The 18,488-nt window shown below is 38.7% G+C and overlaps 2 protein-coding genes across 8 annotated transcripts in view; one reads left to right on the top strand and one right to left on the bottom strand.

The window, feature by feature from the left end:
* Nucleotides 1-3,623: 3,623 nt before the first annotated feature.
* Nucleotides 3,624-18,488, bottom strand: part of LOC129240557 (general odorant-binding protein 70) — a 61,082-nt gene continuing 46,217 nt past the window's right edge. The window contains exons 1-4 of one of the 2 annotated variants that reach the window (XM_054876458.1): nucleotides 6,904-6,954; nucleotides 6,720-6,813; nucleotides 6,316-6,659; nucleotides 3,624-3,995 (exon numbers count right to left, since the gene is read on the bottom strand). In XM_054876458.1, the coding sequence (XP_054732433.1) occupies nucleotides 3,714-3,995; nucleotides 6,316-6,648 (615 nt within the window). In that variant the 5' untranslated portion in view covers nucleotides 6,649-6,659; nucleotides 6,720-6,813; nucleotides 6,904-6,954 and the 3' untranslated portion in view covers nucleotides 3,624-3,713. Of the gene's footprint in view, nucleotides 3,996-6,315; nucleotides 6,660-6,719; nucleotides 6,814-6,903; nucleotides 6,955-18,488 lie in introns of those variants that run through there. The other variant, XM_054876457.1, reaches the window with a different exon arrangement.
* On the top strand, nucleotides 11,391-18,143 carry LOC129240553 (uncharacterized). 6 transcript variants are annotated; one of them, XM_054876448.1, is made up of 5 exons: nucleotides 11,391-11,718; nucleotides 14,673-14,810; nucleotides 16,495-16,676; nucleotides 16,741-17,295; nucleotides 17,344-18,143. In XM_054876448.1, the coding sequence occupies exons 1-5, from the start codon at nucleotides 11,603-11,605 to the stop codon at nucleotides 17,997-17,999; spliced, it is 1,647 nt and encodes a 548-aa protein (XP_054732423.1). In that variant the 5' UTR covers nucleotides 11,391-11,602; the 3' UTR covers nucleotides 18,000-18,143. The 6 variants fall into 6 exon arrangements, with proteins under 6 accessions (XP_054732423.1, XP_054732422.1, XP_054732426.1 ...); XM_054876451.1 differs by lacking the exon at nucleotides 11,391-11,718 and adding exons at nucleotides 13,178-14,112; nucleotides 14,178-14,493 and having other exon boundaries at nucleotides 16,741-18,143; XM_054876447.1 differs by having other exon boundaries at nucleotides 11,394-11,718; nucleotides 16,741-18,143.

The following is an 18,488-nucleotide window of genomic DNA, read 5'->3' as shown; positions in this document are numbered from 1 at the left end:
CCAAAAAGTCTAATCTACGAGAAGTCACCCAGACATACAGGCAAGGCGCGCTGCGTGTAGCTTGCGTGTATAGAACGGTGTCTGATGATGCAATCTGCGTAATAGCGAGAAAGATACCCCTAAACCTCTTGGCAGATGAAATGTTTCGGCTCTATAACAGGCAGGGAACGCGGTCCACACCTGGAGAAAAAGCAGCGGAGCGACTGCTGACAATAGGCCGGTGGCAGCAGCGGTGGGATGCGTCACAAAGCGGACGTTGGACCTAAAAACTCATACCACGTGTTGATGATTGGTTAATGAGAAAACATGGAGACGCCATGGTAAAAACCTGCTTGGACTGACGCTTCCTACGCGGTATGTCATTAAGGGATCTGACGTCTCTGTCAAAAGATACAGGGTTGCCAGACGGGTCCGTCGAATATTGGCAACCCTGTATATCCAGTCTGTGCGGTTTAGGAACATTATTAGGTTGTTGACGTCTAAGCCAGACAGTTGCTCGAGACTCTTGAACAGCGGTTTGCCTAGGGTTAACATTCTGTCCTTGCATAGGGCAGGGCATTCACAGAGAAAATGGACTGTTGTGAGGGATGCCCATTTTGGCGGCTTGTTTTCCAATAGACCAGGAGCCAGTTATGACTGCCGTTAGTCTGCAGGCGTCCCGTCCTTTCGTGTTTATCAGTGTAGATCCCCCTCTTGCCAGTTCATCGGCTTTTTCGTTACCTTCTATGTTCCGGTGTCCCGAGACCCAAATTAAGGTTACTTTATGGTTTTCACTCAAGGTGGTGAGGCTATTCCTACTTTGCTGCACCACTTTAGAGGTTGTTGTAGCCGAGTCCAGTGCCTGGATTACAGCTTGGCTATCCGAAAGAATAGCGATATTGGCCTTAAAAGAGAAATCCGTGATTAGTAGCCTACAAGCTTCCCCAATTGCCATTACTTCCGCCTGGAAGATTTTTCAATTCCAAGTCTATGAGAATATACATATACCAGCTCCAACACCACAATCCATTTCACTGCCATCTGGATATACTGTAGTGTACTTGTATCTGGTTGTAAAAAGCATAAGTACTGTTTTACGCGGGCTTAAACTTAGGCCACATCCTGTGGCACAAGAGCTAAGCTCGCCTAGCGCCCTTTGGATGATCCCACTGATCGTATTGGGACACAGTTCTGACACCATTAGCACCACATCATCAGCGTACGCCACCACTTTTACCCCACCTCTATTAAGTTTTATTAAGATTTTGCTGATCACACAGCCAAAGAAGTGGAGATAATACTCCCTCCTGTGGAGTGCCCCCGTGGACCTTCTTGGTTATGTTGATATTACCCATATTAGCTTTGATGATCCTGGTTTCTAACATAGAGGTCTATCAACGCCCATTGGATGGCATCTGTACTAACATTGTTAAAGGCGCCTTCTATATCGAAGAATGCCGCAATGGTATAATGTTTGCTTTCTAGAGAGCCCTCTATTGTTCGGATTACCTCGTAAAGCGCTGCCTCCGTAGATTTGCCTTTAAAGTATGCTTGTTGCGCAGTTGATATACCAGAGCCCTCCAAAGAGCTTTTGAGGTGTATATCCAAAGTCTTAACAGGAAAGACGAAAGATTTATTGACCTGAAGTCCTTCGCTGATTCATGCCCTCTCCTACCTACTTTTGGTATGAAGACGACCTTGACTAGTTTCCAACTATCTGGAATATGGCGTAAGTTTAAACACGCTTTAAAAAATTCCTCTAGCCATGATAGGATACAGTCCAAGGTTTCCTGTAACATATTAAAAGGTGAGAAAGATTTGATTGCCCATGCAACTTTCTCCTTGGTAATAACTTCATTTGCAAGATGCTGTGGATTATATTGGCTCCGCCTAATAACTATCCCGTGGAGGCGTTAGGAGCTGAAGTCCTTACTGTACTCCAGGGCGAGGTTTTAAAGTCAGGTCACATCCGTTAGCTTCCTGTTGGATCTTCTTCCGGCCAGGTTTTCTGCTGCCTGATTGCAAGGATGAGAACTCCGTGATACAACAAAAGCCAACAGCTTAATATTCAGAGGGGGATAATATGCTACCCACCTACAATGTGGCAGTATATTCCCCAAGAAATGCGTAATAGGTATACCCAAAATGGTGGACTGAACACGGTCTAGTGTATTCTAATAGCGACATCGGGAACACTGGTCTCAACCTCAATCATGAATAGACAGGAAGCGACCCTCAATAACTAATGGGACCTATCACATCACAGGCTCATCCAGTTTGAACTGAGAACAGAAATACCTCAAGAAAATCCTAGCCAAACTTCTGAAATAAATATAGAAGTATGATATAGGTAACCATCCTAGAACTTGATGGAGCTAGAAGAAAGGCTGAACCCCTGTCCTTGAAAGGAAATATATTTACAGATGGCTCGAGAAGACCCGAAAGCATGGATGCTTAGATATACGGCCAAAAAGGTTCTAAAGTTTTATAGGTTGCAGTACAAACATCCTTTTGTTCTATTATATTCTAATAAATAACGACAAATGAATTTAAATATATTTAAAGTGTAATTAATAATAATCGTTTAATGCCACCAATCGATCGAAAAAATTTTTATTTTGGAAAATAAACTAGCTGTCTCTCTTATATCTATACTAATATTATAAAGAGGAAAACTTTGTTTGTTTGTTTGTAATGAATAGGCTCAAAAACTACTGGACCGATTTTAAAAATTCTTTCACCATTCGAAAGCTACATCATCCACGAGTAACATGGATTATATTTTATTTTGGAAATGGGGCTCGAGATATAGGTCAAAACGTGGACCCTGGTAACCTTTGGTTGTGTATGTACAATATGGGTATCAAATGAAAGCTGTTGATAAGTGCTTTAACGCGGGGTAATTTTCATACCTATTGATGACTAGGGTCTCGAAATATATGCCAAAACGTGGACCCGCCGTGTCTTTGCACCGAATTAAACCAAACTTACGCACATTGTTAAGTAAGTATTGAAAATGGGTTTCGTAAAGTTTGGTTGTAATTCGGAGCACTGGCAACGGGTACAGCGTTCTTTTGAACCAGCCATAATGTCGCTTACTTTTTTAACGCTTGGGGCGGAACTGAACTGTCAAATTGACAGTGTGAGTTACAATGTGTTAATATTTCTTTCTGATTTGGATGCCATAAGAAAAAAACGTAAGTGCAACATGTAAAAATTGTTTGTGAATTTTTTTGGAGTGGATTTTGGAACAGTGAATAATTTCTTACGAAATTTGAGAATTTAATGTGAAATCCGAATGAAATTATGTGTTCGTGGAAAAAAATTTTTTTTTCGTTTTTGTTTTGAAAAATATAAATGGATAATGGTTAAAAAAGCTCCAATGCTTAATAAAACATATAAATTGAAACGAAAAATTCATGGATGATCAGGAAAAAAGACGATTGTTTATTCATATGCGTTGATTTGAAATTTAAAAACAGTCTTCTTTTTTCCTGATTTTCAATTTATATTTTATATTTACTCAAAAACAAATAGAAAAACAAAAAATATTGTTTATGCCAAAGCGCTTGAATAAAGAATAAAGAAATAAATAATATGAAAATCATATATTTTCTGTTCTAAACCATATCTATTCTATTTAAGTGTGCCCAGCGAAGGGGGCCGGGTTTGCTAGTGTATATATAAAACAAGAAAACTTAAAGAAAGGATTCCTTTTTAGCGATATAAAATTATTACTTATATTGATCCAAGCAATAACCCGTTATTTGGTCTGAAATGCAGTCGAAGACGTCGAAAGCTAAATCACAGCTTTCACCCCGCTCCGGCAGCTTGTGACGATTAATACGATACTTAATGGTAACTGCACGTAGGCAAAGGTTTACAGAACGCAGAGTGGCCATGAAAAAGCCATGCTCGTTCACTCCCTCCGAATAAAAGTCCACTAGGCCGTCTAGTGTAGGCCAGCCGAGCTTGTCGATTGCATTGTTTTTAGCGTAGACACAGTGTAGCAGGCACTGCAAAGATTCAAAGCAGAAATATTTAATTATAAGGCGCTCTTACATAAGACAAAATGCTCTTAAACGGCAAATAAAGAGCATAATCACTTATTAGCGACGGTTGAATATTTTTTTACTATAAAATTGTTTTCTTATTTTTTTATTGTGTGGGGTTTTCTAAAAGCACACAAATTGTAGCGAGCTGTTAAAAAGCGTGTGAAATTGTGACTATTGTTTGTTTTGCAAGTTGCAGTTGATTTTTAAAGTAGCCATGACTTTTTGTTGTAACAATTAGCATTTGCGGGGGCTTTTTTTAAATCGGTTGCATGCATTTCAATCGTCAGAAGTCAATGGCAAACGAAGATGTACGAAAAGGGTATAACGGGGTAGATCCAAACATACAAATAAGTATAGGCATGAACACACATATATATACGCGCATGTGTTACCAGCGGTAGTGGCTCGTGGCTGCCATTGAACTTAATTACACGAAAGCAAATGCGTTTTGTATTTAATAAAACTTAGCCAGTTAACGTGCTTGACGGATTTTGAATCCTGTATATAAGTACATATCCTATTTCAGCGAATAAAAACTTAGAAAGTGAAGCACAAAATAGGTTTTTGCGTAAAAGGGCGACGGTAGTTCTTAACGACACACAATTGAAGTCTGTCTAAACGAAGCGAGACCGCCATAATTTAGAACCATTGTATGGCCTTATAATGTTTATTATACGCAATATATTCAATAAAATGTAAAGTATGGTCACCACCATTAGCTTTAATGGCTTCACATCTTTGAGTCATTCTTTGTGTTAATTTCTGCGCTAGTTGTGGAGGTAATCGCCTCCAGATCAGCTGAATTTGCCTTGACACCTGTTAGACCGCCTATATATATATGTTTTCCTTTGAGTTCTTGCTTAAATATTGTTCAAACATTTTCAATAGGACATGCATCAGGCGACTGTGAAGGCTAATCCAATATTTCAATCCCATTTTGATGCTTCCACTCTACACATTTTCGGCTTAGATGCTTGGGATCGTTGTTTTCTTGTAAAATTCAAGGTTGGCTAGTTGTTCCACACATCTTCGCAACTTTCGGTAATAATGCTTTTGGTAAATTTTATTCATCAAAACTGCATTTAAGTTGGCGGTAATCACAAAGAAACGGATAAGCAGTCCCAAATATGAACCTTAAATAGATGCCTACCAGTTCGTTGAGGTAGTCAATTATCAACCAAAAGTGAGAATATCACATTTACCCAATTCCATTGTGAAATTACCTTAGGCCCTGCAAGTATTTTTTCAATGAGTGGTAATGAGAGCAGTGGGTTTTTCCATGTGCTCTGGAATTTAAGGTCTTCTGCACATAAAAGTCCTCGAATCGTGTCTATGGATAACACTGCTTTTCCTTAAAATTGCTTAAACTTTACGCAACGATAAGATCGGCATTGTCACTGAGATTCTGATCGCGCTTCGGAGAGAAATTCGTTTTTGCGCCTCGTCTTGTGACTTTTTGTTCTTTTAGATTGTTAGATTGTGTACATCGGAACACTGCCTACTCATTTTGTAAAAACAAAGTAGGCTTTCTAAATGTACAGTGTTCTAAGTGTACAAAAATAGCAAATGGTTGAACAGGTAATAGCAGTGGAGTTGCTGATTTGACTTTTTTTCTATTTATTTGGTCTCTAAGTTGTCAAATTTTGTTCAAATTACTCTTATAGATTTTGACATTCTATGGACCAAAAGCAAAAAAAACAACGTTGCTCTTGTTGTTTTGCTCTAGTGCACTTTAGTTTTCATGTAAATGTGGAAATGCATAGTTCTTAAGGAAAATGAACTAAAATGAAACATATTCAGGCGGTATATTTTGTCATAGTGTTCGCGAAGCATTTGTTTTATTATAAATTCAGTGTAAACTTGGATCGGGTCGTGCTTGTTTGTGGCAGACTTATTCGGTTTGGGTCTGTGCATCAACAGCGAACTTTGTCAGCACAGACGCCTCAGGTATAATAGACACTTCAGGCATTGAGAAACCGAATAGTAAATGTACTAGACTTGCGAACAAACGTTGTGATGGGCACTGCCACAGATTTTCGCACACACAAGTTTATTGTACTGGGTTTTGCAACACACTGCACATCGTTTGAAATTTCTTTTAATTTTACTATTGAAAATCATACGCGCAGATCACAATTTGAAATTGAAATTCAAAAGAGGGCAACGTCGAATGTGCCTTGGTCAGACAATAAAACTTCGAAGCCTTTTATGTTTATCTACATACATACCTAAATATGTGCATTTGTTTATAAAATCCATGACAATAGAGAACTGTACTTACGCCCGCTATCCGTTTATCTTCGAAGGGCACCAAAGTGGGGTGATAGATGTTGTTGGGCGGGTCATATGTAATGCGACGAATACTATGCATTAAGCGCGTTAGTCGTCGTTTGGATGGTTTAACCTGATAACTGTCATAGCCCAACGGCAAATCAAAACCTTCCGCAGTGGTAAGCGAAGAAGCTGAAGCAGCTGACTGAGCAGAGGATCCCGACCCTGTGCCCTGAAATGCCGCCGAGTCTGGCACGCTAGTCGGAGGATCTCTCATCAAGTGTATATTGTCGTCGTTAGCATCTAACGGCTGATAATCTTTGTATACCTCCTCCTTAAGCATTTGATAGGCCTCTGCGTGAAATGGATTCTAATTATCGAAAACTTCCATAAAGAGAAAAAAGTAATTCTTACCGTTAATTAGTTTATTCTTAACGTCTTCCTGACATTCCTGTATGAAATTTTCTACACGACGAGCCGTGCGTGGAGGATTCAAACATCTGTTCTTCTATTAAGGAAATACACAACAAAAACAATGAATATTTAAAAATAATTGTTTGGACACATTGCCTTGGATTTGAATGTCATAAATTATTACCTTTGCCAGGTAGTGACCTTGTGAACCATTTGTACATGTAACACTCCTGGCTAGAAGGGCTAGTGTAATAGATATTCGATAAACTGCATTAACTTTCATGATGAATTAATTTACACCGCAACGTAACAGTATATTTATATAAGGTATTTGTATTCAGTACGCTTGATGCAGTATCGTTGTTGCTGCTTTGTTGCAAGGCAATGTGTTGAGGACAACTTCAACGGACGAATAACTCGACTTGAATGAAAACGAAACGATATCCAAACCATTTTTCAATGTCACCCTAGCAGCAGCCCAACAGCAGAGCTGCACTAAAAATTCACTTTCTACTGCAGATTGCATGATAAACAGCAGCAGCAATGATGGTGGCATTGGCAGTGACAATAGCGGTTTCAATGTCAATGTTGCACCGCTAAACAAAAACTGCAGCGGTATTACCGGCGAGTAGTTATGTTGCAACATTGCCGCTGGACCGGTGGACCTGTTGCTGCTGCCTTCGAGAGAAAATATTGCAAATGTGGCGTGTTGGCATAGTTCGCATAACACACCACCGCATGCAGGCCGATTATGGTTCATTGGCATGCGTAGTGCCACTCATACGAATATTCGGGCAGACATGGATACATAAGCATGTATGTAAATATATGTACATATAACATATCTATGTGTGAAGACAGTTAATAAACAAAAACACAATCGCCCATAATTACAACTGAAGCAACACTAAACCTGTTGGCCATCCAGTTAGATGATCCTGTCAATGACGGGTAGCAATACTTGTATAGTTTGTACAGTGGCACAATATCGTAGCGCATTGGCAGCCACCCATTGTAGCACCTTACATTTTTATTTTGCATTTTCTCTAGACAAATAAAAAAGGAAGGAACTTCGACCCTTTAGTAAAATTTAATTTGGACTTGCTGTCATAGATTATATCGTATCTAAATGAATTGGGGAGCAATATGTGGGCATGGCACCGCCCATCTTTCGACATTTTGCGTCGTGCATATAAACTTCTTTATTCATTATTCATTATTTGTACCAAATTTGAGTAATTTTGCTACAATTATAACAGAGATGTCATGTTTTTCCTCTTTTGAAAATTACTGTTATGTGACAGGGGAGCATGGTAATTGAACGATGTTGCCCATTTTTAATACCAAACTATCTTGCACCGAGATTGATTGTAATATATTATATTAATTTTTGTTCGAATTATGGTGCTCATGGACAGATGGAGTGATAGACAGACATGGCTATATTGACTCCTTTCTCATTCATTCTGAACCTTTCAGTGTGCATATGTTCATATCTATTTCGATATCTGCAAGATTTCTAGAGTGATCAGTCTGCAATTGAATGCGGATTTTCCTTAATTCTATTAAAATTAATGTTTTCCGTCATAACTCTGATGAGAACTCGGAAGTAAAATAATTATGATGGAGTGTGTTTGATTTAATGGGATTAGAGTGTGCCATAAAATTGCTACATTAACAAAGCAAACTGAGGAGCTCAACTAGGTAATGCTTTTTGGCTCGGGGCACGACCGCATTTGTTGGCTATAAAGTTGGTAGCGCGTGACATACAATGTGGATTTAAATTCATAAGTAGTAAATAATACGTTTTATATAAAGTGTATACACGCATAATATCTTAATTAATTTAATTCTCATATTTAAAATATTTAAGTTAAAAGCCTTTTCTTTATTTCTTAGCGTGTTTTGATTTGGACGCTCTCACACCCGAAACTTTGACTGCTGGTCATATCATACGAGTATGCATACAGGTCAATGTGGGCACATATCGCACACTTATAAAGTAGTGTTGCTTGATTGGCTTATACCGAGGTGCCATTCATATAAACGGCGTTATGTACGATAATCACGTTATTAGTCGTCATGGAGGTACCAATTGGACGCCTGAAAGTCGCGACTTCTTATGCGGTGCCATGAAAAATCATTCGGGAAATGGTCGGGATTGGCTGCGCTCCTGCAATGAAGCCAGCAGAGGGAGGCTGAATCGCATCGAATAAATCATTTCCCACAAAAATTTAAAATGCCGCTAAATCTACTACTAAAGCTAACATACTAATTATATGAAGTGGATTTTTGGATTATTCCATGTGTTGAATCAATAGCAATAAAATACTGCCTCCCTCTAATACGAGTACTATCATATTTGATTGTGTAGTTTTTATTTTTTTTTACAAGATCCAGATGTAGCCATTAGTTTATAAATGTGTTCATGTGTGCATGTGTATGAGTATGCACTCGTGCATGAATATATTATTACCAAGAAAGTAGTGCATCCACCTCTTTGATCACCTTTGAGTACGCAGCTTCATTTGGACGTGACTCTAGGAGTGCTTGCGCCAGTGATACACTAACCCGGTTTCAAGTAGACGCAGTAATGTAGAAGATAAACAATACCACATAACTGTGCTTAAAACTGGAAAGAGTGGAACACTAACGGCCGCATGTAATGCAATAGAACAATTAATTACTTCCTCAACAATGCAAGAATTTATTAAAAATAAATAAACACACATGAGTAATGGGACCATTTGTCCCGAAATGACGGACACGGTTCCGAAATTTGTAGCGTGTTCTTTATCAAGGTGCAAATGCTTCGGGATAACGAATTGTTAGGTACAGAATTTTCCTCTCTAAAGAAATTACACAAATGCAAAGATTTTAATGAATATATCTGAATAGTACTCTTTGGATAAACAACACTTGTGTCGTACTTGTAATGTGGATTCTGCATTTCAGTGGTTGAATCAAACAGCTTCGAGTTTTCAACTGCTTCAAGTCAATTACAACATTTTTGGATGTTTTACAAAGAAACATATAAATCGATGTTTATAGTTAGATTAATTTCAGTAGAATTGACAGACTACGAATATTATTTATAAAGTCGCATAATTGTGCCCAATTGACTCAATGTTCATCTTTTAGTGTGGTACCGAAATGCTTCATCAATGTTATGGGAAATTTTGCAAAGAGTAGTAGGCTCCCTCAGGTTTTAGCGTCAAAATACAATAAAAAACAACGAATTGTCCATCTTGTCATGTTTAAGACAAATAACCACAAAATAAACAATTGTGGCGGCAGCATTAGTTGCTGCCAGCAAGGGCCATGAAAATTTGTGGCATGTTCACAACGCCATACTGCCAGAAGAAAATTGCTACGTTGTATTACACACTATGTCTACACGTACCGACATTCACAAGTGTAAATTTGTAGTCAATACTAGTAGAGGGAATTATGGAGGGTTATAGTCCAAAGCGGAGCGGAATAAATGTGGTAGCAGCCACTGTTGGACCGACCGGCAATTAATAATTACATTTAATTGCTCTCACACTTCAATTCTAGTTCCACTCGTTGAAAATTAAAATGTCTTTTCAGTTTTTAGATTCATTTTTGAGTGTTGGGTTAGGAGTTAACCTCATGCACTGTCCACGGATCAGCGGATGCGGATGAGACACTGACCTAGAGTGGGATATCTCATTTAGGGCATTGATGTGGCAATAGCGAATTAGGCATCCGCACACTTGGCATCACCTCCACAAACCGCACAACTACATACATGTGTATGCACGTAACGCTAAAACAACAAACGAGAAGATGCAACACTTTTTATGGTTGTGTTTATACAGATACTTCCGAACTGTGGTTTGACAGTAGCAACAAAAATGCAGATTGGCGGTGCTAGATGTAAAGGACACGGGCTAACAAGCATGAACAAGCATCCACCTATCAACCTCTAATTGGCAATCTTGTTAAATAAGCAACCTCTTTAGAATGGCGACCACTTCCACCTACCTGCATACGTAAGTCAATGAAAATCAAGCAATCCGAAATTCATGCAGGACAACAAGCCAAACGAGTAAACAATTGATCAACGTCAGTCTCGTGACTCCCTGATTCCAATTTTTTAAGGATTTTCTCTTTTTTATTTGATGCTAAAATGCCCATATGTCTGTGTGTGTACATTATTCATGCAATCGGACATAGAACGCAAGTGGCTTCCAAATAACAACTACAAAATAGTGCCAGTGCCATTGCAATGTGAACATTTCTAACAATGAATACAACGGTGTACAACAGCATTCATACCAACGCTACCAGCTTGCACAGCCATCAGCATCGGTTGCGTGTCGATCGTAGCATCAAAAATAAATTCTCTCACCAATCGGTTTAACAACCAACCGACCGCAAAGTGTTATTGCTACTGCTGCTGTTTCTTCTACACATTTTCTTACACAAGGCACAAATGCGAAAACCCGATCGCTTTTTGAGCAGAAGATTTTACAGTGGCTGCTAGCAAATGTGTGTATGTGTATTTGTATTGTATTTTTTTCTATTTGATTTTGTGGGTGGTCAGATGAAACAGCGCCTTATATGTTCCATTGCTCGGTCAGCCATTGTCCACCATCCGCCATCCGCCCTCCATCGTCTGCTTATTACTGAGCAACCGAGTTTAAATACAGATACACTGACTGGCAGAGTACTCAGTTGGCGTGTTGTTCTTAACGTTTTCGGTTCTTCTCGCTCGCGACTCTCCATACGTACAATTCTAAGCAGTGGTCTGGTAGCGTTAGCAGGTGGATGTTTTTATACTCACGTTCATTCGGTTGTTCGGAAAAAGGATATTTGAGTTAGGCCCCAAAACTTTTTCGCCATTGCGACTCGGTGGAATGCTGCAGTATTTGTTTTTGTTGATCGGTGCGTTGGTGTTGTGCTTTAGTGGAAAAGTGGCTCGAGCCAAAATTGAAAAAAACACCATCAACGAAGACGGGTCATTCTCCTTTCGGTAATTCAAGAAGATTAAATGAAAAGTGCTCTATGTCCTAACGTAAAAGTATATAAAGTTATGAACATTTTTACGTATTTATGTATATAAAGATTCATGTGTATTCAAGGAGTTGAATTAAAATGGACCGTGGCTATCATTCAAAAGTGCACAGGTTCGAAGCCCCGGGAATGAGACACCAAATGATAGAAACAGTTTTTTCTAATAGCGGTCACTTCTCGGCAGGCAATGGCAAATTGCCGAGACTATTTTTGCTCTTCATAAAAACCGCCTACGGTTCGGATGTGACACAAAACTGTAGACCCTTCTATTTATGGAAATATTACAAGACGTACTCCAAAAATAGCAATAGGACCTCGGCCAAACACCTAATTGGCACTTACACCCTTATACTCCTATACAAAGTAATATATATCCGAGTGTATGCGCATTACCCAGAAGACTTGTTAAAAACGTTTGTGTGCGAAATGTTGTTTAAAACCAAGAATTCTAAGGACTTTTCAAATTAAAAGCAAAATACATTCTCATATTTTTAGATGCAAATATTTCTGTGGTGTGGAAATCGATCACTTTGGAGTTTTTGATTCGTAGAAGTTACATATCTGGGTACCGAAACTTGGATTTACTTCCAATACCCTAGAAAACAAAATACCCTAAGATAAACCTGAAATGAGCATAGGAAGATTGGATAATTTGGAAACTAATATATCCAACAGCGAACGCCAGTATTTAATATACCCAAGAATGTAATGTTGTCTCAAGTCGTTGAAGTGGTCAGCTTGTTAAGATATTCTTTGACACTCTCCTATTTTATTAAATTATATTTTGTTGAACTACAAAACTACATTTTATAGCGAAGAACGGCTTGATAGGTTGTTTGAGTTTTTGAGTGTTTGACCTTCTTACGGCAGTCGAAGGGACATCAGAGACATTTAGGTTAAAGTGCAAACCTCCAATCAAAAATGATTACTGCAAAGTATGATATTTTTGTCCACTCTGGGGGAAGAAGGGTTTTGGAAAATCTGCAGCAAAGTGGAATTCTTCAACATTTGCTCCCACGCACTCACGAAAGGTAAGGGCGTAGCGGCGATAGATTGCTTTTACGTGTCCTTGCAGCAATTTATAAGCGTTGCCCGACACAATATGAGGTCATATTTGGTCCCACAGCCTCAGTTAAGAAGGATAATTGACTTTGATGGGGCTTTGCACTTGGTAATTTGTTTCACCAAACAACACAAAATTAAAGTCAAATGTTTTTTATAAGTAAAAACCTTCTCAGCTGGTCGTCAAAAAAGCCCACAACTGAGATCACCTCATTCCAAACTGCTTTTTTATATAACATGGTTGCATAAAAAATTATTAAATGTCATAGAAAATCGTGTCAAAAAGTCTATAAAATGTATTACAAATTTAGATATTTCTCAATAAAAAAATATTATTATAGCTTAGAAATATATTAAAAATACATATTTATTATTGTAAATTTTGCAAGTCAAAGATATTATTTTGTAATTTTTGTGTCGATATTCTACTGTTTTTAATGTTACCATAATAATTCTAATTTGGCAACAACCCTGTCAATATTCTCAAGCGAAAAGGCCAAGCACTCACACCATCACCCACCCAGGTGCCTGTAAAAAACCAAAAATGGGACGAAGAAGAGTGTTTTTACTTGAAATTTTGTAAAATGTTCATGGTTCAGGCGGCAACCACATAATATGGGCAACTGCTGTGCGGGTTTTTACTTAGTGTATAACCAAGACTCAGTTTGTGCCCACCGCTGTTGGAAACAAACCTTTATTACGTCAGCAAGTCAATTGATTCCTTCAAATCCGCGGATAGCCCAATAGCGGTTTGATGTTGGCCACCTCTTTACGTTCTGTACATCGTTGATTTCAGAGAGCCAAGAAAGGCAACTGGTACGACGAGGAACGCCACACTGCTGCAGAAAGAAAACACATTACCCCTTACAGAGCCTTAACACATTATAGAATCGCTCACGATCGGCCGTAAGACGAGTCACGTGGTAGTCACTGATGATCAGATTATATTGCACAATGGATTAAACACTTTTCCACCCTGTCGGATGGTTTACGACGAAACTGATGGTATGGTCAAAAAACATCAAAGCCATGAGAGCCGACAGACTGTTGGCTGAAGCATTCTAATGCGGCCGCGAGACATCGACCAACAAATTTAAATGACTATGAATATGAAATTTAATTGAGAAGGTTCCGATTGAATATCTCCGCAAAATACGGTTTTGTAAAACGGCATTAAACAAAGCCAACAGCAGAATTGGACAAGGCTTCTAATAACAAGTTTTTAGATAAAGAGACTCGTTACAGTGTGACTTCTCATGCTGATGTGACTATGACTGTTCGAATCACTCGGGTATTATATTTTATGAGAGTGTGAAATTACTGACGTTTGCCGATTAATGATATTATATGCCTCAGCAACAGCGGTTTTATTTGTAGGAGTAGAGGTGAACGAGGACAGGACGAAATATCGTTTCAAGGGGAAATGAAATTTACAACTCAATCTTATTTATACAGCTAGTTTGGTCCAAGGCTTTGAATGTGCTTCAATAATTTTTGTAAATTAACCACAATATTTCGAATAGAAACGTGCCTTTGCTTTTAATTATGTTTTATATCCTGCATGCCCCACATTCGCTATGAAATCGAATTTGATTAATTTCTAAAGCAATTTTGGCAAATATGGTTTTATCAAAAATCAAACATATCTCAGATAAAAGCAAAATGGAGTGTAGTAAGTAGCAAAAAAAAAAAAAAATAGACACGTTAGCTGCAGAGGGTTAAATTGACTCAGATACCAATTTTGCATGCGAACATATGGTAAATAAACCAGAAGAATCTTTAATTGCAAAACGTGTGTTTTTTTATTTTTCCTTACATTCATCTTCCGCGCTGCTAACATCTCGCTCACAGCCACGCCAACTATGACATTGGCAGCTATTACCACAGCGCCATGGCAGGTCCAGATAACATAGTCCGAGGTCGTTATGGTTCGAGAAATCCTGCAACTGGCCAAGTGGAGGAAGTTGTTTATACGGCGGGACCACGCGGGTAAGTACGAGCCGAGGGAGCCACGTTAACATTTTCACATGTGCACATATTATATTATATTATTATGTTTTTGTAAACGGTGTGTATGTATGTAATTAGATCCACCAAACAACTTGGGAATTTAATACGTAATTGTAGAATAATTGAAATTTTGCAGCTTTCATATGCAAGCATTTGCCCAGTCATGTACTCAGTACGACAGGTTCATTTATTGTCTTATTAATGCCATTAAGCTGGATTTTTGATTTTAATTTTGAGTTATTAAAATTCTTATAAATTATTATTATTGTTATAAATTAATACATATTATTGTAAAACCACAAGCTTAGACCCATTTTTGATTTTCGATCTTTTTGCCATTCTTGTTCGGAGTGTCAGAGTGGCACATAAAATGTTTTCATTAACATATTTTATGCACAAGGGGCTTTGTACCAAACACAAATCATACCTAAGTACATACATACAAGCAAGCATGCATACATAATTACATATGTATATGTATAAATTTGTATTGCTCATTGCGAAGTTGTACTGTCAGTTAAACACATGTATATACATACAGACATACATATGAACGAATTATCGCTTTGTTGCCATTCCAAAGCAGCTCTGGCGGAAGTGCGCTGAAGCGAAAATCTCACAGATTTTGCGCCCTTTGTTGTCTCGCCGAGTTTTTCATCTTTTAAAGTTCAATTTCAAGCCAATGCGTTTTATTTTTGTTTTACTTTTGAATGTTCTTCGATTCATCATTACAATGCATGCCTCAAGAAGAGTTAGAGTTTGTTTTTGCAATATTTAAATATAAGTAAATTTACACCGCACACAGAATCATGTCTTCCAGTAAGAATGGCAAAAGTATTGTACGATTGCCCGAAATACCAGTATGCATAACTCGTAAAGCATTTATTAGCAATCGCACAAATCTATTTATAATAAAAATATTTTATATAAATGAATGGCATTTACGAGGTTCCTTGTTCTTAGTTTCTTAGGAAACCTGAAACAAAAGCCTTTTAGAGTTTTGCCGTTTCAGCGGAGCATAGTGAACATATACAGATGCACTATATATTCGTATTCATGTGTGTGTTTGCATGCGAAATATGGTATGTAGTTGTATATGAAAGTATGCTCACAACATAGGATTCTACCTATTTGCTTATGCGTTCGCTGTGAGTTGCATTGTAAAGTTCTTTTACTGAAGCTCCAAATGGCATCATTTGGAGTCTATTTATTGCTACCACCAGCACTTCTACGTTTCGTTTCATAGCAGCGCAGTTTACTAATATTACAGGCGTTAACCAAAGAGGAGCGAAGCTCTGTTTGACGTGCTTTTTTGCTTCCGTTAAAATAGCAGCTATAACTCCGGCCCTTCTGGTTTGGGTTAGTTGCCGAAGTTGAATCAACATGTGCTTGCATTTATTATATCGTTTGCGAATGCCGTTTGACTGATGATAAGATCGATTTCACAGTTTTGCTCAATTCTACCTCTTTTCATTATAAGTATGTAAGTCTATTTCTCTACTTGCTTTGAACTACACGGTGCGATGTATGTACGTAACTCTGCAGCCACTGCTGTTGTTGTATTAACAAGATGTAATTTGTATGAATGTACATGCATGCACACAGCTTTTGAGTAACTTCATATTCCATAGTTGAATGTCTTAAATGCGTTTTTTGATTTTAGTTTTCGAGCTAATGGACCAAAAATTCACCGTCAAATGGATTTGGCGCAATATCCTGTACGTCCACGGGGCAGTCCCGACGACCCGTTGGCGGATCCGTACGACGATCCTTCGTATAATTTCAGCTTCCGATCAGGAGATCAATCGCGCACTGAAAACAGTGATTCCACTGGTCGTGTGAGAGGTAAGATGTTGTTTGAGTATTAAATAAATGCAACTTCTGATACTAACCAATGTTCAATTTGAAGGTCTTTATTCATACTTAGATGACGTTGGCGAACGCCATAGTGTTCGATATGCAGCAGGTGCGGGGACGGGCTTCGAAGTTTTCAATTCTGTACCTGACAATCCAGCAAGTGTGGCATATGCTGCTCCCCTTTATAAAGCTCCTCCGAAGACGCGTGGAAAGATGACCACCCAGCGTGGCCCAGATGGTACTTATAAGTTGATTGCTGCTGGACCTGACCATCGTCGGGCAGAAAGCCGAAGTTCAGATGGTTTTGTGAGGGGAACTTACTCGTATTTGGATGATACTGGTGTACAGCGTACTGTTGAGTATATCGCTGGGCCCGGGATTGGATACAGGATAGTGAAGAACCGAATGGGCCCAGGATCACACATAAATCCTTCAATAACTGAGTTTCGATTAAGTGATATGGACTTCAAACTGGCAAATGATTTTGGTCGGGGGGCTAGCGGTAGTGTCATAAATGATGCTAGAGCTGGAAGTGAGTCAAACAGGAAGAGGGTCGGTGGTAGCAGAATTGGCGATGGGGATTATTTGAAAACGGGAGGCAGTTCAGGTAAAGTGCAAATCTCCGATAACAATGAATCAAATGATAATACTTCAGATGATGGGAGCGTAGTATTGACAAGTAACTCAGTAAATCGTGTGAAAAGTGATCGTGTGGGTTCGGGTAGTAGCAATCGCGGCACAACGCGCTATGGGGCAAACGGTGAAGCCAGTAGCGGAGGCCTTTTAGATGGAGGATATGATTACAGTTTGCCACGTAACCAGGGAAAGTTAGAGAGTAATCGAAAAAATAACCATAACTCAATCAACTCCGGTGACCGCGTAAGTCCTAAAAGTCGTGAACCAAACAATTCTTCATCAAGAGGTTCCGCCAAATCCAGTATCTCAATGAACAGCAATCGTAGTAGTGGTGGTTACAACTATAATTCAATGTCGACTCTGTCCGATACATTAGACTTTAGTGATGATGATCTTGGGTCACTCCCACCGTTAATAACAAGCAACCAGAAAATATTACAATTGAATCGAGATCGGGAATGGGCGCAAGGGCATCGTGACTCCACAGTGATCAAAAATGTTGGTAAATGGTACTTAGGACTCCCGCCCGGGCATAGCGTTCGGGCTCATGTGCAGAATATAGATTTGTTGCCGCTCGGTGGGCGACGGGTGCCATCACCCTCCGAGGCATTGCGGCAAGATGAAATCGCGGATATGATGACATCGATGGAGAGTGGAACGTCATACAACAGCTAAAATTAGAAAAATAAGTACAGTGGTATAGAAAAAAACCTAAACCTTAGACTACAAATACGAAACAGTATTTTTGTTAAAATAAATTTAACTGCATGCATGCATTTTATAATAATATAATATAAACATTATTTATCGTTTTTAGAAGACTGATGCATTTATTTAATTTTTACGATTATTTTTTTCTTGAATTCGATCTAATATTGCATTATTACGATCGTTTCATTGCGGCATTTGCATCCGGCCTATAGAATTATTACTCAAAGTAGCATCGGTTACCGCAAATTTCTATGACACAACTCATGCGTGCATATACTCGCACTTACGAGTATGCATCTGTAAACCACTCACACGCAGATTGGATTTTTGCGCGTCTTAGCTTCGAAGAGTCTAAACGCCTTAGCTTTAGTGCGTGTATGAAGTTGCGGTTGATATTCTGGGTATAAAACCAAAGTTTGTTGAGTTTAGAATGGCAGTTAGCTAAGAGCGTGT

Source organism: Anastrepha obliqua, chromosome 3 (assembly GCF_027943255.1).
Source record: "Anastrepha obliqua isolate idAnaObli1 chromosome 3, idAnaObli1_1.0, whole genome shotgun sequence".
Lineage (NCBI taxonomy): Eukaryota > Metazoa > Arthropoda > Insecta > Diptera > Tephritidae > Anastrepha > Anastrepha obliqua.
Note: the sequence above shows the minus strand (reverse complement) of the source record. Positions and strands in the feature narration are given on the sequence as shown.

What these genes read in the sequence shown, in the direction of transcription:
- LOC129240553 (XM_054876447.1), top strand. Translation starts at nt 11,603, where the DNA reads ATGCTGCAGTATTTGTTTTTGTTGATCGGTGCGTTGGTGTTGTGCTTT. An exon ending in GACGGGTCATTCTCCTTTCG is followed by an intron (nt 11,719 to 14,672) that starts GTAATTCAAGAA and finishes TCTCGCTCACAG; the next exon opens with CCACGCCAACTATGACATTG. An exon ending in TATACGGCGGGACCACGCGG is followed by an intron (nt 14,811 to 16,494) that starts GTAAGTACGAGC and finishes TTTTGATTTTAG; the next exon opens with TTTTCGAGCTAATGGACCAA.